The 20,490-nt window shown below is 42.7% G+C and overlaps 1 protein-coding gene across 1 annotated transcript in view; it reads left to right on the plus strand.

The window, feature by feature from the left end:
- The first annotated feature begins 195 nt into the window (after positions 1–195).
- Positions 196–20,490, plus strand: part of LIN52 (lin-52 DREAM MuvB core complex component) — a 68,755-nt gene continuing 48,460 nt past the window's right edge. The window contains exons 1-5 of the mRNA XM_019551696.1: positions 196–301; positions 385–459; positions 861–898; positions 1,518–1,584; positions 3,461–3,544. Coding sequence (XP_019407241.1) covers positions 283–301; positions 385–459; positions 861–898; positions 1,518–1,584; positions 3,461–3,544 — 283 coding nt within the window. The 5' untranslated portion in view covers positions 196–282. The remainder of the gene's footprint in view (positions 302–384; positions 460–860; positions 899–1,517; positions 1,585–3,460; positions 3,545–20,490) is intronic.

Genomic DNA, 20,490 nt, shown 5'->3' on the forward strand with positions numbered 1-20,490 from the left:
GCCTTCCCATTCGAGGAGCTACGACTCCCTTCGGCCAATCACAATCCGGACTCTTCCGGCCACCACCTCTCGCTGCGCCACCGCCCACCGTTCCCGAGCTTCGATTGGGTACTGCGCGCTGACACCCCCGGCCCCACAAGCATTGCCTGATTGGCTGCGAGGTCGGGCCGGACACACCCGGAGTCGGCAGCACGTGTGGCTGGGGTTGCGGGGGTGGAGCCCGAAGGGTCACGTGCCGGCCTTCCCGCGGCCGACCCCGCCTGCCACGTGACGCTGGGCAAGATGGCGGCTCCCGCGGACGGTAAGTGGGGCTGGGATCGCGTCTGGCCCGCTTGGTGCTGGGGCGGGGGCGTCGGCGGGCTTGACCGGTGTATGGCGTTGCAGGGTCGGACCTGGAGACGTCGCTGCTGAGCTTCGAGAAGCTGGACCGCGCCTCCCCTGACCTGTGGCCCGAGCAGCGTAAGTGACGGGGCTCCGTGGCAGGAGGTGCGGGGGCCGGGCGTGAGTGCCTTGTGAGGGGCTGAGGCGGGCGGTTTGTATCGCGCTCTGGTGCTTTCTATGTGTGTGTGAGACATGCGGCGACCCACACGCTGGTGGCCAGGTGGGGTGATCGCTGCCTGCTGGCTTCTGTGGTAACTGCTGACCACGCCAGCCCCAGCTGCCTGCTTCTTTTCCTCAGAGGTGGCTTTGGATTCTCTTGACTGTCTCTGTGAACCAGCAGCTAGTGCCTCTGCCCAAGTTGCTTGGTCTCATCCAGCCAGTGGGCCAGGTGCCTACGTGGGTGAAACCGTGCTTCTTCTGACAGGGGAGGGCAGTGCATTTGGGTCCCAAACAATGACTTCTTCCTTTCCCTTTTGTAGTACCAGGTGTTGCTGAATTTGCTGCTTCCTTCAAAAGTGTAAGTAAACTTTGCTGTTTGCAGTTGGCAACTTGGCCATATTTCACTTGTGTTCCCAGCCCTGTTTCCCCTATTTTTCCACTACACTTCCCATTTCCTTGACAGAGCTGTAGGGACTACTGTCTGTAAAATTACTTGGTTCTAACTGTTTTGGTTGACATTTGAATATGGTCTTTTTGTAGTCTTGCCTTGTCGTACTTAAGTATGCTTTTTTTTTTCTGTTGTGCTTTCTTTTTCACTTATCCACTTAGTAGGATAACTTTTATCTTTCTGGTGCTTCAAAATAACGGTAAAGTATACATTCAGCCTAGCTATACCTCTTTGAAATCAAGGTTTTATATTAGTGCTTTACAACTCCTGGAAGTATTACTGCATCTTACAGCATGGCTTCCAACTCCAGCAGCTGGGCAAAACCATAGGAAAACAGGGTTTAAGGGACAAACTTAAAACCTTGTCTAGGATAGCTCTCTACTGAGGCTGTGGGGCTTGCATCCAATTATCCTTTTAGTTGAGTGATGTGAACTTCCCCACGCTTGACACAATGCCTTTTGTTTTTGCTTATTGACATAAGAAGTTTATGTAATTGAACATGGATTTTTTTTTGCTCATCTTTTGACAGCCTATCACCAGTTCTCCTCCAAAATGGATGGCTGAGCTAGAAAATGATGATATTGACATGTTAAAAGGTATGAGCTTTGGTTGACTGTGTAGTAACCTGAGACGTGCCAAAGGAAAGAGTCTTTGATTTTAAACCTACCTTGTGAACTCTATTGGTCAGCGCTATTACTGTGATATTTTTGCAATGCTTTTCTCTCAGATATTTCAGTTCAAACAAATATTTGAGCTGCTTTAGTTATACAATCAAAATAGAAAGTTTGTTACAGACTGATCCCCTTCTACCATGAAAATATTTTACTTCAGTTTCAGATCTTCAGACATCTTATTTGGGTCAGGATTTCACAACAGTCTCCCTCCAAATTAAATCTCTGCAACCTATTTTGTCCCATTAATTTCAGTTTTATACTGGTAGATCTTCTCTCTTGGGAACAGCAACAGGAATTAACTTCCACTATTAGAACAAAAGCTGTTTGAAGATAACATGTATACTTGAGGGGCTGCTGCCATTTTACATTTTATAATCTAACTTGTAATTTATAGCTATAGGTAATTGAAAGCTAAATGTAAATTTATTCTATGGAAAATTCAGTTGTCAGTATATAACAGACTTGCTCTCCTTTTTTAGTGCAACAGAACTCAACCTATGGAGAAGTTTTATGTTACTAAGCCCTCTAAACCACAAAATCTACCAGCTTTAATTCCTATGAAAATCCTGAGTTGTTCATTTGTTAATTTGTAAACTTTTATCCCTTGCCTGTTTTGCTTCTTCTAAAATAATCCACAGTATTACAATAAAACAACTTTGCAGTGGCAGCTAGAAGGACAGCTTGAAATGCCAATGCAATTGAATCTGTAACTTTTGATGTGGCTCTGGTTTTAGTTTTTATCTGGGATTCTGTAATTTACAAAATAACATTGGCAGTCAGGAGCTCAGCATAGGCTTGTGGGGCCACATTTCTCTCACTGGCCTGTACACATTTCTGGGTGGAGCACCAGTGGATGGCGTCCACCAGCTCTTTTGATGCCTTTGAGGACCACTGGGTGTGGCCCTGGGGGCTCTGCTCCATGTCCCCCCTCAGGAGCTCTCGTTCGCATGTTTTGACCCGCACAACACTCCCACCCTGGTTTTTGTCGTCCCAAGAAATTTAGTTGCATCTTTTGCCCATTGGCCCCACACAGTAGGGGCTGTTAGCTGCGTGGGCCTTAAGACCCATGTTAACTTGAAGGATGCAAATAGACAGGAGCTCAGCTTAGCATAAGTCAGGGAACTAGGAAAGCTTCCTTGATCAAGAGAACCAAATCATTTATAAGTGATCGTTTATTAGAGCAGTTTAAGATTGGGGAAAAACAAAATGCAACCGTCCACTGTTGCCTGGCATTTATATTCATCACATGATTATTTAGTGGGATATGACCCACGGTAGTGTGAGGAAATGAATGTAGAAATCCTAATGATTTTATTTCTTTTTATGAGATATGTAGTAGGCTTTGAAAACACCAGCACACTGAGAGTGGTAGACATCTCCTTTCATAGGATTATCTATTTTGGACAAGACCAGCGGTCCCTTTACCTTTTTGGCCCGTAGACAGGATGAATGCTCCATGGGCTGCATCTGACCTGTGGGTTGCGCACCCCTGGACTAGACAAATATGCTTAAAGGAAGCACTGTGCTAGAAGAGGAGCGGGTTACAGGACCAAGTAAATCAGTTTCCTATGTGAACTGCAAGGTGCATCTTCCTTGCTTGGAATCATCACTGTGATTTTTGTATCTACCTTGCTTTTCTCGTCAAGAAATATTACAGAGGTACAGAATACTTTATCCTTCTCCAATTGATGGAGCATGTCAGCAGTATATCATACTGGGTCGGTGAAAATGGCTGATCTAGGCTAGCTGCCACTAGAGGGCAATATACAACGTTAGAAATATTCTCTCTGCTTTTTAGAGCTGGGGAGTCTCACCACTGCTAACCTGATGGAGAAGGTACGAGGCCTTCAGAACTTGGCTTATCAGCTGGGGTTGGATGAATGTAAGTACTATACAGTGTTTCGCAACCAGTTGGACTCAAAGGTCAAGTAGCTGGGTCTTCAGCTCATTGCCCAACTGAAAAAAAAATCAAAGTTGTTTGCACTTCAAATAGATGAATCAACAGAAATCTCAGACAGCGGGGCTTCGTTTTTATTGTGGTGGGATTGGCTTTTTGACAAAATGGTTCAGGGGATGTAAGGTGCAAAAAACTCAGAACTGCTGCTATACTCAAGTAATGATGAGAGTACAGTGAGTTTTCTCATTTAAACCTCCTACCTTCTGGCAAGAAGAGTTTAAGTTCTCTGCTTAGAAAAAGTGTCTGAAAGCTGTAGCAGTGCATGAGGAAATCATTCTCTGATAAAGGGAGGAGATTGAGGGTTAATGTCTTCGTGCCACAAAATTAACTTTGGTGCCTACAACTGGACAAGGTGAATTTTCCAGTCCTTGTGGATTTAAGCTTTCATCCAGAATGTTGAACTAAGTTTCTTTATATAAGAAATATGTTGTGTTTTATACAGTTTCTTCCACAGCCTCTTTTGCTGTAAAGCAATGAATAAAGAAATTCCCCCTCTAACTTTACACTCCCTACTTTTGCAGGAATACCTAATCAAAGCAGAAGAAAGCTAGTTAGCATTCTAGAGAAGTATATCTACAGGCTAGTGTGGGGAGCAAAGAGGTGGCATTCCTGACTTTGACTTTGGAGAAAAGACATTTCATGTTCTTTCTTTGTCAGGATAACAGGGATACTTTTAAGATGCATATCCAACTACGTTCAGTTCCCGGATACTTCTACCACCTGTTACTTCTGGGTCAGTTCCTTTCTAACCTCCACTGCTGATGGAGCTCCTGTTAACTTCCACCTCCCCTAGGGTCTTGGCTATCTGATTTCATTTCCTTAAGTACATTTTTTTTTTTTAACCTGTAACTTTTTATTTTTACACTTTTATACCAGGACTCTCTCCTCCCACCCTGCTCCCCCAGGCTACGACTCGGCTAACTCTGGGGACTTTCATGGGCTGATGTTGCTTCTAAAACACAGTGTGCGGCCTACACCTCCAAGGCACTTTATATTTGTTCCTTTTCCTAACCCAGGGGTGGGCAATATACAGCCTATGGGCTGGATCCAGCCCACCAGGCCATTCTGTCTGGCCCATGGGGGCCCCTAAAAAATTTAAAAAATTAATATTCATCTGCCCCTAGCTGCCTGTCAAAGCTGACAAGCCAGGGGCAGTAGGACCCAGGGGGAGCCACTGGCAGTATTAAGCAGCTTCAGAAGCAAGGCCCAGCTGGCCTTGCCCCCCTTACCTTCAGCCATATGTCCCCGTGTGGAGCAGAGGCTTCTGGCCTGGGACTGCTTCTCTGTGCTGGAGTGAAGTTCAGATAAGAAGGTGGCGGGGAGGTAGGGGAGGACTGTGAGTTTTTGCCCCTGTCCTCAGAATCAGAAGCCAGTGTTGCAGCTGGGAGCCATGTGGTGCTGGAGCGACCAGTTTGGGGTGGAGAACAGCAGCAACAGCTGCAGGCAGGAAAGCTGTGAAAGCAGCGGGGGGGGGGCAGAGAGTGGGTATGTGGGAGCACAGCTCTTGTCCATGTGCCAGGGCCAGCAGGGCCCAGAGTGGGGCAAGAGGAGCACAGGGCCCAGTCTGGAAGGGGCTCTGGAGCTGGACCAGCTTCCCCTCTCCCTGGTGGCTCAGCCTGGCCTGGATCAATAGAGCCCCTGCTGGCCCGCACCGCCTGTGCTTCTGCCACCAGCACTGGCCCTGGTGCACGGCATGGGCCCTGTACTCCCACCCACATATCCGCTCCCACCCATGTGGCAACTGATTCCTGCTCACCCGTGCCGCAGCCATTTGCCCGCCACTGCCACCGCTCCCCTCCACTCTCTGCTGGTTGCTGTGGCACCATGTGGTTCCCAGCTGTATTGTTGGGCTGTAGAGCACTGCAGGAGCTGACTGGGCCCTGCAATTCTTGGCTGGCCACGTGCAGTGCCAGCTAGGCCAGTCCAACTCCTGCTGCATCCTGCGGTCTCTGCTGTGCAGCTGGGACCTGATGCCAGAGCAGCGAGTGGGGGTGATGGATGGGGGCAGAAGGGCAGGGATATCAGCCTGGGGGTGGCAGTGAGCAGCAACATGGGGCCGCACCAGTGCCCTGTGGGAATGTGCTCTTGGCCCTACCTAATCCATGGCCTCAATGGTTAGGATGCTTTGCTAGTAAATGGCAGTTACCTTTTGCTGAAGGTGGCCGAGAACCTGGGTCTCCTACTCCTAGGGCAAATGCCCTAACAGCCAGGCTCTTGAGTTAAGCTGGGAGGGTTGTCATTTGTTGGCTTTCTGCAATTTATATGAAATTACATTCTTTCCTGCAGCATGAAATGACATGTATGTAAATACTACATACCTGTCTTTGGTCACATTGTTACCTCATGTTGCAGACGGATTTGTGCCTAACAGTTCATCATGTATTAAAAACAGTCTATGTTCACACCAGTCTTCAAGTACTTTAGAATCAATAACATTCTGTCAGTCACTTCCATTTTTCTTTGTTCAACAGTGAGAAAGTTTGGGATTTTTTTGTTTTTTGGGGTTTTTTTGAAGACTGTGGAAACAAGATTTGTACAAGTATATTTAGGTTCACAACCTTTGTATTCTAGGGAACTGAAATATTGAGTAATGGATCTATTATTGATATTGGTACAAATATGAAAAGCAAAAATTTGTTAAGGCTTTGTTTCTTTCCTCCTCCCCACATCTTTGGAACCTGGTAGAGAAACTAGACCTGATGGATGGTCTTTTTGGTATGACAGTTCTTATCTTGAGAAATGTGAGCTTTTTTTTTAAAGAAAGTGAATATTCTAGTTATTTAGGTTGTAAAGCAAACATTCTGTCTTTGTAAAGAGTTGCCTTGCTGAGATTACACTTACTTACATGTTAACTGACCCATTTAAGTGAGAAGTTAATGAACACTAATAACTCATAGCCAATGAACGGAACTTGTTTATAGCACAGTTTTGTGTGGCCCCTTAACTCTGAAATGACTTTATAGGAAGCCAAGAATGAAGCCTTTGGGTGCTTGTTCTTTCCCCTTCCTTTGCCTTCACTTGTTTTGGTAGTTTGACAATGGATAACTTACAAAGCTTGCAAGTGAGGTGGGTTCTTTGCTCAGTCTGGAAGGGGCCAAAAAGCAATTATAATCATGTTCCTGGCAATCTTTTTGTTTTAAGACAACACAAACAGAAGATTTGAAATAACTTCGTGTAGTTTAAGTTTAACTTAACTGTTGAACCAAAAGGTTTGCTACCAAAACCAGCTCACATCCTGTAGATGGCAGCATGAGACTTGGTATAAAAAACATCTGGTTTTATAGAGAAAAGGTCTTGGAAATTGAAAAGTTCTACTGTATTCTGGCAGCTGCTCCATTGATTTAAGGCGAGGAGGGACCACTGATAATCTAGTCCAACCTTTGCATAGCCCAGGCCTGAACTTCTCTGAACTAATTTTTACTTTAGCAAGAGCAGTTGTATCTTTTTAATTCTGGCTTAAATTGTGAGGGATAGGGACTCGACCACAGACCTTGGTAATTTTGTTCTAATAATTATCTTCACTGATTTAAAAGTTAATGCCTTAATTTTTTTTAGTTTAGTAGTTGAAGCAAATTATTCAGCCACTAACTCTCACTATACATTTATCCGTTAAATCTCTTTTCCCCACGGTAGATACTGAAATTGAACCAGTGCCCCTTAACATTTTTGTTAAGCTAAATACTTTGAGCAGCTTGAGTTTTTTTTTCCATGGTGGGTTTTTTTCCCCTCCAGTCTTACCATAGTCTTATCATTCTGATAGCTTTAATCTAAGCCTTCTTCAGTTTTATCTATACTGCTTCAATTGTGAATGTCAAGACTGGGCATAGCCTTTCAATAGTGTGATAAGCCAACTTTCTTTCTTACCAGTTAGTAAAAACATTGCAGTAGGAGCTCATATTCTGTTGATCATCTTTATTCAATCATTCCTTCTATGATATTTCCCCATCCTCAAATATGACCTGTTCTCTCTTCTTAGTTGAATGTAAAATCAGATAGCTTTATTAAAGCAAAATCTGCTTGCACTTAGTTTGCTGTGTGCTCTGGATAACTGCAAGGCCTTGCTAGGAAAAACACCTTTTTGATCATAGCTTTCACTTTGGTTCACCTTTTTTTCTTTCTTTCTTTTTTTTTGTTTTTAATTTGAACAGGTCAAAAACTGGCTGTGTGCACCCAGTTAACTTTGGATCAGGCTAGTTTTATTAATCAAAATATGCAAGTCAAATACCTCACAGAATTTTTATATAGCAGTAGTGCTTTTTCATCAAAGAACTCGATCTCAGCAAAGAACCGAGTAGTTTGATGGGATTTAGTTTCATAAACCCATGTTGACTGCCATTAAGTTTATTTCTCTCCTTTTTCAGTCTGCTTGTTATTTTATCAAGTATTCTTGGATCAATAGGAATCTTAACTGCCTATTTTTGCCTTACCATGCTAGTCAGATATTTTTCTTTTTGTCGTCTTTTTTTGCTTCCTGTATCAACTTTCAAGTCCAAATTAAATGACTATTAATTAATTTATTTTTTTTATAGCTGACCTCTGTATCCTTTTTCTTGGTCAAACTTGACACACAAAACATATACTAAAGGTAAATGACAGCTTGTTGTTGTTATATTTTTCCCCTTTCATTAATGCTGTCCTACGCCAGCCAGTCTATTTCCTAAAGATTAGTTCCTCTTCTGTAGTTCAGGCCCCTGAACTGTAAAGCCCACTTTGTGCAGAAAGTGACCCTGTGTTTCTCAAACAAAAACATCCTTGACTTAAACCACTTACTTTGGCAGAGATTTCATACAACATTCTCTCTCACTTGTGGGACAGAAAGGATCTTCAATAAGATCAATTGCATGTTCTTCAGTATCCTTCTAAGATTGTATAATGCAGTATTAGTACTAAAATGCATCACTGCCAACGGATTCTTGACCACCTACTTGTGACCTCACTAAAACTAGTGAGGTGTCTGGTCTGCTTCTGTACAGACAGCATGCCACTCTGTTCATCTGTCCTTGAAACATATTCTTTCTGTTATTTATAGTACAGTAGAACCTGCTTTAATCACAGCTGCTTTTATATGTTGGTAGTGTCATGCTCTTCCGTAGGTCAGTGTAACCGGAATGTTTGGTGCTGGCGTGACAGGGTTGCTGCGTGACTCCAATCTCCTTGCCTGTGCTTCTGGACTCTGGGTCGTTATTCCTCATAGTAATCTTACCTGCCATAACTTGATGTTATAGTTTCATAGGGAGGCTCCACCCAGGAAGCAAATGTGGATTTTGGGGTAAGTCCTTGTCTAAACCCAGACCCTTCCTGGCTTTGGCTCTCTTATTTTAATCTGACTGGGCCCTGCTGCACAGGGTCCACTGTACGAGGGCCCTAGGTTCTTGGGCTTCAACTCTAGCCCCTTGTGGGCTCCAGGCCACTTGATCTCTAAGCATGCCCCTTGCAGACATGGGTTACATTCCCCAGTCTTTTCTGTCAGATGTGCAGTCCTTTGACATGCCACACAGTTTTCCCTCTGAACATATTTGGACTCTTGCCAATGCTTAGCACCCCATAGTTCTGGGCCCCAGGAATGCTTTGAGCTGGGTGCCTCTGTCACAATCAAGCATGAGCATCTGCTCTCAAAACAAAGCTCACCTTAATCTTACCCCACAGCAGCACCCATACACAATGTTTGAGACACTTACCTAGTGTTGCTCGTGGTGCAGGGTTTCTTCCACCCTTCTGTGGCACAAAGTCCTTTCTCCTAGGCAGTCCAGACTGGCTTGTCCCTGAAGTTCTGTTTCCTGTGGCTCCTACAGTCAGACTGCTCCTTCTGGGCCAAGCCCTGGGCTTTTGAGCTTCTCCTGGATTACCTAACCCTCTACTTCCGTCCCAGGCTAGCCAATCACTGCCTATATCTGGGGCAGGTGGCCATCTTATTTGAGGTTTCTTTTTGCCATTAAGTTTGTTCAAGGGGCTGGCCAGTGGGCCCTGGGCTCCCTCCTCGCAGTAATGGAGCAAGGGCTCCATTAGAGTCAGTCATTAGTAATGTTTCCTAGCAGTGGGCCACAGTGGCTCAGTTTTGGTCTGAAATAGGCTGGTGCTAGGGCCCTACTCAATGGCTGTCCACCCCATGGTACAGCATGGGAAAGCTCCGGACTGCCTACCTGTGGCATGGAACAGCACAATATGGTTCAAGCACAGCCCCTGCCCCACTGAACACTACTGAAGCCTCAGGTCAGCCTGTGAGCCATAAGTTGCTAACCACTGCTGTAGGACAAATGTTTGCTGTCAGAATTTTGGCTAGTTATTGTCATATCTGATTTTTAGTATATCTTTAATTTGTTGCATAAGCCAAAATAAAAAAAAATGCAGAATTGAGAAGTGCACAGAAAAATTTCAAGAAACATTTTTGCAATCTGGCACATGATTACACATAGCTTTTTTGTTCTTAAATTATTATACTTAATTCTCTGGAGGCATACTTCATGTTTCCTGTCATTAATAGCCATATTTTAGATCAGTGACTTAAGTTTGGTCTCCCACCAATAGTGGTTTAAGTGATTGGGGAAATCTAGGATAATTTTGAGAGAGAGTTTGGGAGATCAGTCTTCTCCTCCTCCCCCCTCTGCATCCCTTCCAGTTCCTTAAGCTTGACAGATTCTGCTGTCACTTTTCACACAGATCTGGGGCTCAGATCATGGCTCTGATTGTATTCAAGAGTAAAATCTCAGCATAGGTTCCCTTCAAATACAGATTAAAGTATTAGAGTACATGCACACAGAAAATATCCAAGAGTCTCTAACTAGCTGGTATTTACATGACATAGGTGATTCAAGGAGATCTGATGTGACTAGTGAATCTGAGCTTAAATTCTCCCATTGACAAAAATCCAGAAACATATATCAAGAAGCTCTTTCCTTTTGGTACAGCAGCGTTAAGGGGCCCCCAACTTGTAAGGAGGCAGCTAGAGGGGCTCAGAGCCCCAAAATTCTGGCTCACAACTTTTTAAATCCCTAATACATGATGCTTGTAGCAGAACCCCTTGCTCAGATGCCCTTAATTTAGGATAACTAATCCTATCCTGCATCCCCAAAGCCAGACGAGATTTAATGGCAAGCTGAGTAAGCATGTGAATTCTATAATTGACCTTTCAAGCACAGGCTTAACCATCTCTGAGCCAGGTGTTTGGAAAAGACATGAGCTATCTTTGGGCAAACTTAACTTGGTGTTTAAATGAACTTTTTTTGACAGGATACGTAATCAAATTGCTATAGTACCTAATTTTGCCCTATGGTCATGGACATGTCCAAATGCATAGAAATATATGATTCTGTTTACCAGCATTTTTACAGTATGAGAGCAAGTGCAAGATATGCAAGTGACAAATGGGAAAAAGGAGAATAACAATGTACAACAGAAATCTGTAGATAACAAAACTTGGATGGACAGAAGATTTGAAGAGTCTGTTAGTATCCTTTGGCCTGTGGTTTGCTGCCATTTCCAAAGATTGCTTATGTATGCTTGTGTTGCAGTTAAATTTACATACCTGATTCACAGCCTGGCTGCCTGTGACTATACTTGTGTGCTTTGTGAGGAAATATCCCACCATTGCGCTAGCAGAGGGACAACTCTGGCATCATAACTGTGTGTGGGGGGGGTGGGGAAAGAAATAAAAAAGTTGGGAATTCTTGCATCTCATCTTTTTTTAAAGGTAAGTAGATTCACATGAGAGTGAATAGTCTATCTGTTTTGCTGGTACTCTAGTATTTATAAAAATGTTCTAAAGCAGGCATGTCAAACATCTGGCCTGCAAAGGTAGGTCATCTGGCCCATGGGGCTTCTTTCTGGGCACATAACCCACCACCATGTCTAGTGGGTAGGGCTGCTTGCTGTGGCTTCTAGAGCTGCTGTACTAGTATGGCCAGCACCCACAGAGTTAATGCTATTAGCCCCCTTCACCTGATTCAGAATTTCTGGTTTCTGATTTGCTGCTTAACATAGACATTTATGGTAGGCATGGTGAGAAGCCTTGAGGACTGGATCTGGAGGTGTCTTCTGGTCCACAAGAAGCCCCATGGTCTGGTTTAGGCCTACAAGTTCACATGAACTGACATTTCTTCTGTAGAGCAAACTACTTGGCAAGACTTTGGAGAAGAAAAGTAACAGTGTGCTCTGGCTTCTGTTGCTCTCAAGTCATCTTTCCCCTTCTTAAGACGTTAAGGTAAATTACCATATGTACTTGCGTACTACATGCACCTTTTCCCTAAACATTAGTGTTCCAAAATTTGGATGCGTGTCTTAAGCAGAGAAGCTTGATTTTTCTGCCTAGAATAGAAGCATAGACATACTAACACCTGTGGAGCAGAGGCAGCTCTGAGGTGAGGATGGGATGCAGTTACACTCTGCTTTGAGTCTTATTCTACCCAGAGTTTAAAACTGCCTGGTAGAACCAGTGGCATTTTTATTCAGGCAGAGCTGAGGGAATCAATTGTCTTGATGACTTATTAGACTCTATCTGATTCCTTCTAATTGTTATTTGCTTCTCAGGTGTTTAATGACCTTCTCTCTGTTTTAATGGTCTTGATGTTTCACTAATTAACTTGTCCTTTTTTCAGTCTTTTAGCTCCTTCTAGTCTCTCTCCTCCTATTTCACAGTCCTTCCGACTGTTTTTTGGGCATTTTTCTAAGTCCTCAATGTGCCCATGGAGTCCACTTTTCAGTAGCAGCCATAGTTGGTTGAGCAGCTAAGAGCTACTGACAGTTTATCTGTGAAAACATTAAAATTGGTAGACTTCACCTGAGCAGGAAAGGGAGAATGAATGAGCTGAAAACTAGTCTTTGTCCCTATTCTATGTAGCTATAACTCTAGAAAAATCCCCCCCCTATATTCTGGTGTCCCCCAAACAAGGTGCATGTCTTACTGGGGATGTGTAGTATGTGAGAAAATATGGTATTCTTAATTGGGCAAGACTGACCACACAAAAAAGAACCATGTCAAACTTGTCATAACTGCCCAGAAAATGGACCTGGATCTCAGGTGGACAATTACAAAGACTGTGATGCAATAGGCTGTGATGATCTAGAAAGCTAGAAATGTGCAGTGAGCTTTCTAAACAACAAAACAGTATTCCCAAAGCACAATATGAACTGTTTGATCTATAGCCTGCTTTCTATGCAGTCATTTTAGGAAGGTCCCTATTCATCCTGAAAATGTTGTATCTTTCCCTGAGTCAAAGGTTCCTTTAGGATTAACTATACCCTCACATGGGATCCCTCGCCTTTCATGTAATTGGATAATTGGAAGGGGAAGGAGCGGCACAGTTTACTCATTTCTCCTCTCCCTATGAAATAAATCGTCCAGATGTACATCCAGGGCCACTTCTTCTTCATCGTTTTGATGTTAGGTGCCGTCTGTGGTGAGAGAGACTTGCAGTTAACTGAAATGCAAATTGAGGTATAATTATCAATTTAGTTCCATTTTATACGATGGCTGGATTCTACCAGGCTGGTCCCAGCATGGATTAACGTCAATTTCTAGTCTAGCGGTAACTGAGGGGTAAATTCACTGCACTATTTTTCTTCTTCCATCGCTCCCACATATACTAGGCATAAACCTAGTGCTCAAACTGTAGTGAACTGTGGTCTTTCACCCTATGATTTTAGTAAATACAAGGAGCAGTGCTGCTTCTCAGTTGTTTACCATGAAACTCTTAATCTGGATTAAATATATAGGGTGTCTAGACATTAATTTGAAATACTTGTGTAAGCTGTTGACTTGAGATGGGAGGAAAACCATGTACACTCTTAAGTTCTTCTTTCTTAAGCTACAGCCTTTTCTAGGAGCATTCATATACAGCATATAAGAACTAATGTTACAAGTAATACAAGCATAGTATTGAAAACGAAACAACAAAAACCCAGTAGATGTGCCTGAACAGTTATAACTGGTATAGAAAGGTTTGGTGCAAATTGGCTGAACTGAATTATGGTTTCCGAGGATAGCGAGAATAGACTCTATCACTTAAAGATACGTGTACTCAACATAACTGCTGCTTTGGTTAGTACCATTGAAGTAGCTTGCTTATTTATTTATTTATTTTTATGGGTGCACACCTGTGTTTTCCAACTCATGGCTTCTTTTTAGAAGCACATACAGTGATTCTGCTAACAAATGTTAGAGAAAATATTCTGCATTTTTTTGTTGTTGTTGTTCATTAGAGGGGCTTCTTGTAGCATTTGACCACCTTCCTGATTCCTTTTGGTTGGTTGGTTGTTTTCAACTGATCTCTGAGATCTAGCCCAATGTTCTGATGAGTTGGCTTCCATCCCATTGTGTGTAGCAGAGGTTGCCAGATAGTGGCATTGCACATAGTCTCACAAGTTCTTTCCTTGGACCATGTGAGCACAATCTATCTACCTTGTGGCAAGAAGGAGTGGGGGTTTGCCATGGCATAGCTGTTCTATAGTAACTGCTCAGATAAATGATCTCACCTTGAGTATGATGAAAGCTAAGCTACTATGGGCTAACGTTCATCTACTGCAGCATGAGTTTTGGGCGCCTCACTTCAAGAGGGATGTGGATAACCTGGAAAGGGTTCAGGGAAGGGCTGCTTGTATGGTTGTGGGCCTGCAGATAAGATCCTATAAAGACAGATTGAAGGACCTGAATCTCTTCAGCCTCCGCAAGAGAAGGCTGACAGGTGATCTCATGGCCATCTACAAACTCAATGTGGGGGTCAGCAGGGAATAGGAGATACTCTGTTTACCAGGGCATCCCTAAGGGTTACTAGAAACAATAGCAATAAACTGAAGGAGAGTAGATTTAGATTGGACATCAGGAAGAAATTCTTTCTGGTGAGGGTTGCCAAAACATGCAGTGGGCTTCTGAGGAAGGTGTTCAAAAAGAGATTAGACAAGCACCTGGCTAGGGTTACTTGACTCCAGTGCTCTTTCCTGCCCAGAGCAGGGGGTCAGACTCGATCTAATAGGTCCCTTCCAATCCTAGAAATCTATGAATCTATAATTTATGAATCTAAGGGCATGCACCTGAGTAGTTAACATGGAACAGCTATTGCATGGTAAATGCTCAACTACTACTTGTGTGAAGTGACTAGTTTGTGCACTCACAGGAAGGCTAGCTTTGGCTTGCAATAATATAATCTCAAAGACTACTCTGCTATTAGTTCTCTGATTTGTGCAGCTATAGTAGACAGAAGTGAACTTATTCGTGACTTTAAGTAGAATAATTCTGCAAGCCATTAAGTTTTTGGGTGGAGTTCCCTGAGTGATACCAGGAGTGGGGTGGAGGACATCTACTCTTTGTTACAGAAGGCATTGCCTACAAGATTGTTTGTACATGTCTAAATAAAACAGCTTGTTCTAAGAATGTACTTGGATTCTGCACTTGAATTTGTTTCAAATAGGAAGCCTGCCTGTAAAGCCCTGTCTTGTGCCTTTCTGCTTCTCACCAGCTTGACAACCTTATCCTATATAACTTTACCTGCTTCTAAAATGTATCCTATTTTAGATTTTCAGTAAAATTGATACTTAACTGAAGAACTCAATGCTGTATGGTATTTTCAAGACAAAGACTTACTAACACCCAAAACATTAAACTTGTGTAGGGCTAATAGGGAAAAACTACTTGGCTAAACTTTTCTGAAATTGTAAAAGCAGCTGCTACCTCAGCTTAGGAAAGCTGCCTTTGAGGAGCAGGTGATTTTCCTGTACTTCTGATAGGGCATGGTGAGACCAACTATGTCAAGTTGTAAAGAGATGGGGCTGGGGGTAGTAGAGACTTCCATGCATCAGCTGTTCCACAGTAACTTTTATTTGGGGTAGGCTGCCTCAGTTTAGCTTCCAGTTATTGCAGGATAAGAGTGGGTACATAAAACAGTTACCACTGAACTAGAGAGACACAGTACGTGCTATTCCCTGCCCTCCCCCAAGCTGAGTGGTGTTTTTCTGTTTGTACCTTCCGAAGCAGCTTGGAGAAATGATGTTTGGATAATTGGAATAATTGTTCTGGAGCAAGCCTAGAAAATGAGGCTACTAATGCCTGTGTCCCACCATTTTATGCAAGGGAAGTATGTAGTGAAGAATCCAGTATCCTTGAGGTGCAAAGGGTTGTGAGGGAAATAAAGTATTACCTCATCTGGAGTTAGGCTGGTTATTCACAAAAAGTGTTTTAAGTTCTTAAACCATTTATGAATGGGCATATTACAGCGTGACTATACCCAGGGATTGGTCACATTTTCAGTGTCATATGGGTGCTTTGTGAGGTATAAAAATAATGAGATAAAATAGAGGGGAAGTCTTTCTTATCTTTATTCATTCTCATGTTTCCTACTGAACAGCTTCTCCCTCAGGTTCTCCCTTTAAGTGAAGATTATATATCGTCAGCCCCCACTCCTTTTTTGTGTCTAGAAAACAATAAGAGATGGTAGCTAGCATATGTCTCTGTCCAAAACCAGTAGCTTTGGGGTCTGTTCTAAAAGGCAGATTGCATCTTGAAAATAACTACTTTTTGAGGAATATTGGATTACTTCACTTTCTGATACAGAATAAAAGAAGGTTTCATTTTTTTGTAAAAGGAAAAAACTAGAGGAATGGCACAGGATTTTGCACTGGGTGTATATCTGAAGAAGTTCCTTGATGTAGGTTATTGAAAAGGATCCCTATTCTTAGTGTGTCATATGTAAATGTCTGAGTCGACAGGATATTGATTTTATCTTGACCAAAGTTGGCCCATCCTGTGGCATAGTGCTCCTATCATTGCACACCTTCATTGGGATTAATGCTGAATGAGAGGAAAGTGTGTCTTCTTCTGAGTTACCTTTCCTGTTCTAAACTGCAGAGAGTTCCTTATATGCTGTAATAGGGTCCACTAGACTAAAAGAGAAGGGTGCCACTTGTTGGTCACCACTCCTTGTATTACACTTGCATTTCAGTGCAGGTCTTTCTGTTAACTTTGGGTTTTTATAGCCCCCTCCCCCCCCGCTATGTTAACTGTGTGTGGTCTCCCAAATAAGTGTAGAGTTGGCTCTAATAAGATGTGACCAAGGTGAATCAGTTGCATGATCAGTGGAAGACCTAGTAATTCACCCTTCAACCATGGAAAATTGTGTAGTCCAACATATCTACATACATACATTAGCCTGCCTGAGGCTATAAAGTACTGTACTCTGACATGAATCCTGCCAAGATCCAAAATAAGGACTCTCACCCCCCCCCCCCCAAAATGTAATACTGTAAAACATAATTAAGGTGATGAAGCATGGGTGTAATATAGGTAACTGAGGGTGAGAAGTAGAGCATGCTAGAAGTTGGTGATATCACTCATTCCCTCTGCTGTCCTGAAATCTAGAGACCAGGGTAGATCCAGATGGGTGTAGTGGTGCAGATGTACCTACTTTCAAGCCATGTTAGGGGAGCAGTTGCTGGGGGCAGTCCCAGCACCAGGTAGGAATTCCACCTCCCCCCAGCACCTTGTTTCTTTCCCTTCCCTTTCATATTCATGCTCAGCAACACCTTCCTTACCATTCCCCTTTTCTGCCTGGCTACTACCAGTTCTCCAGCTGCCCTGGGGGTTATAGGAATGCCAGAGTCCCTTTTATACTCTCTCTACAGTTTTGCCTGAAAACATATTTGTCCCTTACCCCGCTGTTTTGTATTGCTTTGTTTAAAATAACGTTGTGTAGAACAAATTGGATTGTATGCTACAAAATTTGAAGCTGGTGTTTGTTGTTAGATAGCAAAATGATCTTGCAGCACTTGCTCTGTAATATAAAGTTAATTTGAGGAGAATTTAATTAACAAAACTAAGAAAATAAACTGCTGCTGAAATATGAATCTGATCTTGGATGGTCCATAGACAAGTTAGAAAGTAGGCAATCTGGAACCACTTGTCAGTAATCCAGGAATAACTTCTGTCAGGGGAAGTGTTTCTGCTGTTGCCATTGCATTTGTATTTGTTGTTATACAGGTATGGCCATTCAAGTGTTTGGGTCTCCTGGATAACGTGACTTTTATACTTGGTGAACTTAAGAATGAATCTTTCGAACGTTGAAAAGAACCCCATGCTGTCTGTTTAGGTGCCCGAATGGCCTCATCACTGTAATGTCTGAGTAGCTATGATAGCTGTTTGAGACAAGAAACCTTGGCCTTCTTCATCTGTCTTCTCCCCTCCTCCCATACTATAGATCTGTTTTCTCATTTTAATATACAGTGGTATGACGAGAGATGTTTTTGCACCTGCAGAGGGACAAGGAAATCACCTTTTCATTTACTACTCATCACAGTTTGGCTTGTTTACAGACAGGATTGCTTCATGGGCAGTTCCCACTGGAAGCGAGACATCTGAGTGCCAGCTTGAAATTAGCATTCACACATGATCTGTGAATTGGCTAATTTTGACATGTAGGTAGTTAAGAAATTATTACAGCCAGAGGAGTCATGACCTCAACTTTTCATCATCTCCATTGGCTTATGTGCCAGTTTGGAAGTGAAGAAGGTATGGGAAGTTTTAATTGTACCTGTGTGATTTATCCTCAGTCAGCTCTTTAATTTCTTCTGGCTGTCTGAGGTTTCCGACATGCTGTAAATTTCTCCAACTTTTTCATTATCTGCAATTTCTTTATGACTCATGAATCGGAGTGGAGAGAGAGTGTGGATTTACAGCAGAGATAAACATGTCCATAAAGTCTGTATCTGTGTCAGTAATTGTACTGCTGTCAGTGACTGTCCTGTTTTACAGGCCTCTCTTGGGAAAGGAACACGCTCTGCTACCAGTGGCTGAGAAGTGTCTGCTTTGATTTGCATTAACTTGCTGGAAGATTAGGTTGCAATGGTGGAATGGAAATTGAGTCTGGACCTTGGCTGTTGTTGGGGGTTTTTTTGTTTTTGTTTTTTAGGGAGTGGGTGGTTGTATTGTTTGGTAAGTGTTGAATATATGGTAAACCTAAACTGCTCCTCAGTACAAAAAAGGGGGTGGATAGAGGGTGTTAATGATACCAAATACGGTGCAGCACAGGTGTATAAATTATTCATTCTCACAATAAAACAAGCCCTGTTTTAGGTAGCTGCCATATTCTTAAAAATACAGTAAATAAAGCTGCATGGATCCTTTAAGTTTTCTGTGCTGTGCAGAGTGGAATAAATATTTTCTCAAAGCTTCAAGAAAATTCTTTATTCCTCCCACTTTACTCTTATGGGAGACTGCTATTGTGAGCCTTCATGGAGAGTATTAATACTGCATTCTAATCTCCAGCCATTGATAGCTGTTTGCTGGCTGCAGGTGGAGGTGTGTACTCTTGCAGTCTGAGGAAAGTAAAAATCTTTAAAACTCTCTTAAATGTGTCAAACATTCAAACTTCTATCGTTTCTCTTTGCTGCTATTTTCTGTTTGATGCTTGTTGTTGCCACCTGTATATGTAGAAACTGTAGTTTATTTCTATCTATGGATTTCTAAGTTTTTGTTGCAACAAAATGGGAACTGTTTTCTTTCTGAAATGGGAGTATTTTGGGTGTTTTAATGTGATTCAGTAGTACTTTTTAGCAATAAGTAGGGCAGATTCAACCCACTTGTATTTATGTGGCTCAGAACAAATTCTGCAAAAGGTAAGCTTCATTTAAAAAATACTTTAAAAAAAATTTAAATATTTTCTTGTTGCATCGATACCTTTTTAACATACTGTTTTGGACTAACGTAATAACTACGTATGTTCCTGCCTAATTTAAATCCTGGTAAACTAAACACACGTCTAGTATGTCTGGATGACTTGGCTAACCAAGCACACCATTCAGTTGAGAGTACAAAGCGGTACCACTGGAATTTTTGTTAAGCTTCCCAATATTGTATCTCATCTCCAGAAGACAGTTCTGATATTTTAGGGTCCTCCCAGAAATGGCTTGACATACTGTCTTTGGCCCCAGAACAAATTCCAAGACAACACTGGGCAATAGATAAAAGCTTATTAGTTCTTTGGCTGCAGTTCTTTGGATCTCTGTGGAACCAGCCTTGCAGTTCCCAAAAGATGGCCCTGGTTCAAGCAGATAATCAGGTCACCATGGTTAGTGTCAGCAAGGAGAAAAGCAATGGGTTTTGCTTCTACCAAGAAGCCCGTCTGATGCAGGAGTGGGCTGTGTCCCACAAGATAGTCCTATCTATGCCCAGCAGGGAAAGAGAACACAATCATGGTATTGTACTGTATATTGAACCCTCAAAGGATCCTCTTTCTGTTCTGCCCACCTCACAGAATATTTGTATACTATCTTCAGAAAAGGAATTGAGTTGAGGTTGTTCTGTCAACTTCTGAGATTGTGCACGATAAGTTGAGATCTCTTGTACTACTGATGGGCTTGTGGCTGATCTCTGTCAAGTACCCAGAGGTTCCTTGAACTTCCTAACTCTTGCACCTCTGCTCGTGTGTTTTTAATCAAGACTTTTTTTCTCTGTGTTGAGTACTGCAGATTACCTCAGTGATATTTTCCAAATCCTTCAGGTCTTGGCTCTTGACAGGAACAATGCAGATCTTTTCCTCCATGGCATGGCTAGCTGCACCTTAGTAGAAGGAACATTGGACTGGGACTCTGGAGACCTGGGTTCAATTTCTGACTCTGTCAGTATCTTGCTAGGTGATTTGGGCAAGTTATTTTCCCTTTGCTGCTCCATTTCTCCCTCTATAAAGTAAGGCTAACAGTGTCTTCCTTTTGTAAAACAATTTAAGAGCATCAGATGAAAAGCATTATTTCATAGACATCAGGGCTGGAAGGGACCTCGGGAGATCATTGAGTCCAGCCTTGGACCTGTACTGTTCAACATCTTCATTAATGATGTGGACATTGGAGTCAGGAGTGGACTGGCCAAGTTTGCCGATGACACCAAACTTTGGGGC

This window comes from Crocodylus porosus, unplaced genomic scaffold, assembly GCF_001723895.1.
Source record: "Crocodylus porosus isolate Cpor-Errol unplaced genomic scaffold, CroPor_comp1, whole genome shotgun sequence".
NCBI lineage: Eukaryota > Metazoa > Chordata > Crocodylia > Crocodylidae > Crocodylus > Crocodylus porosus.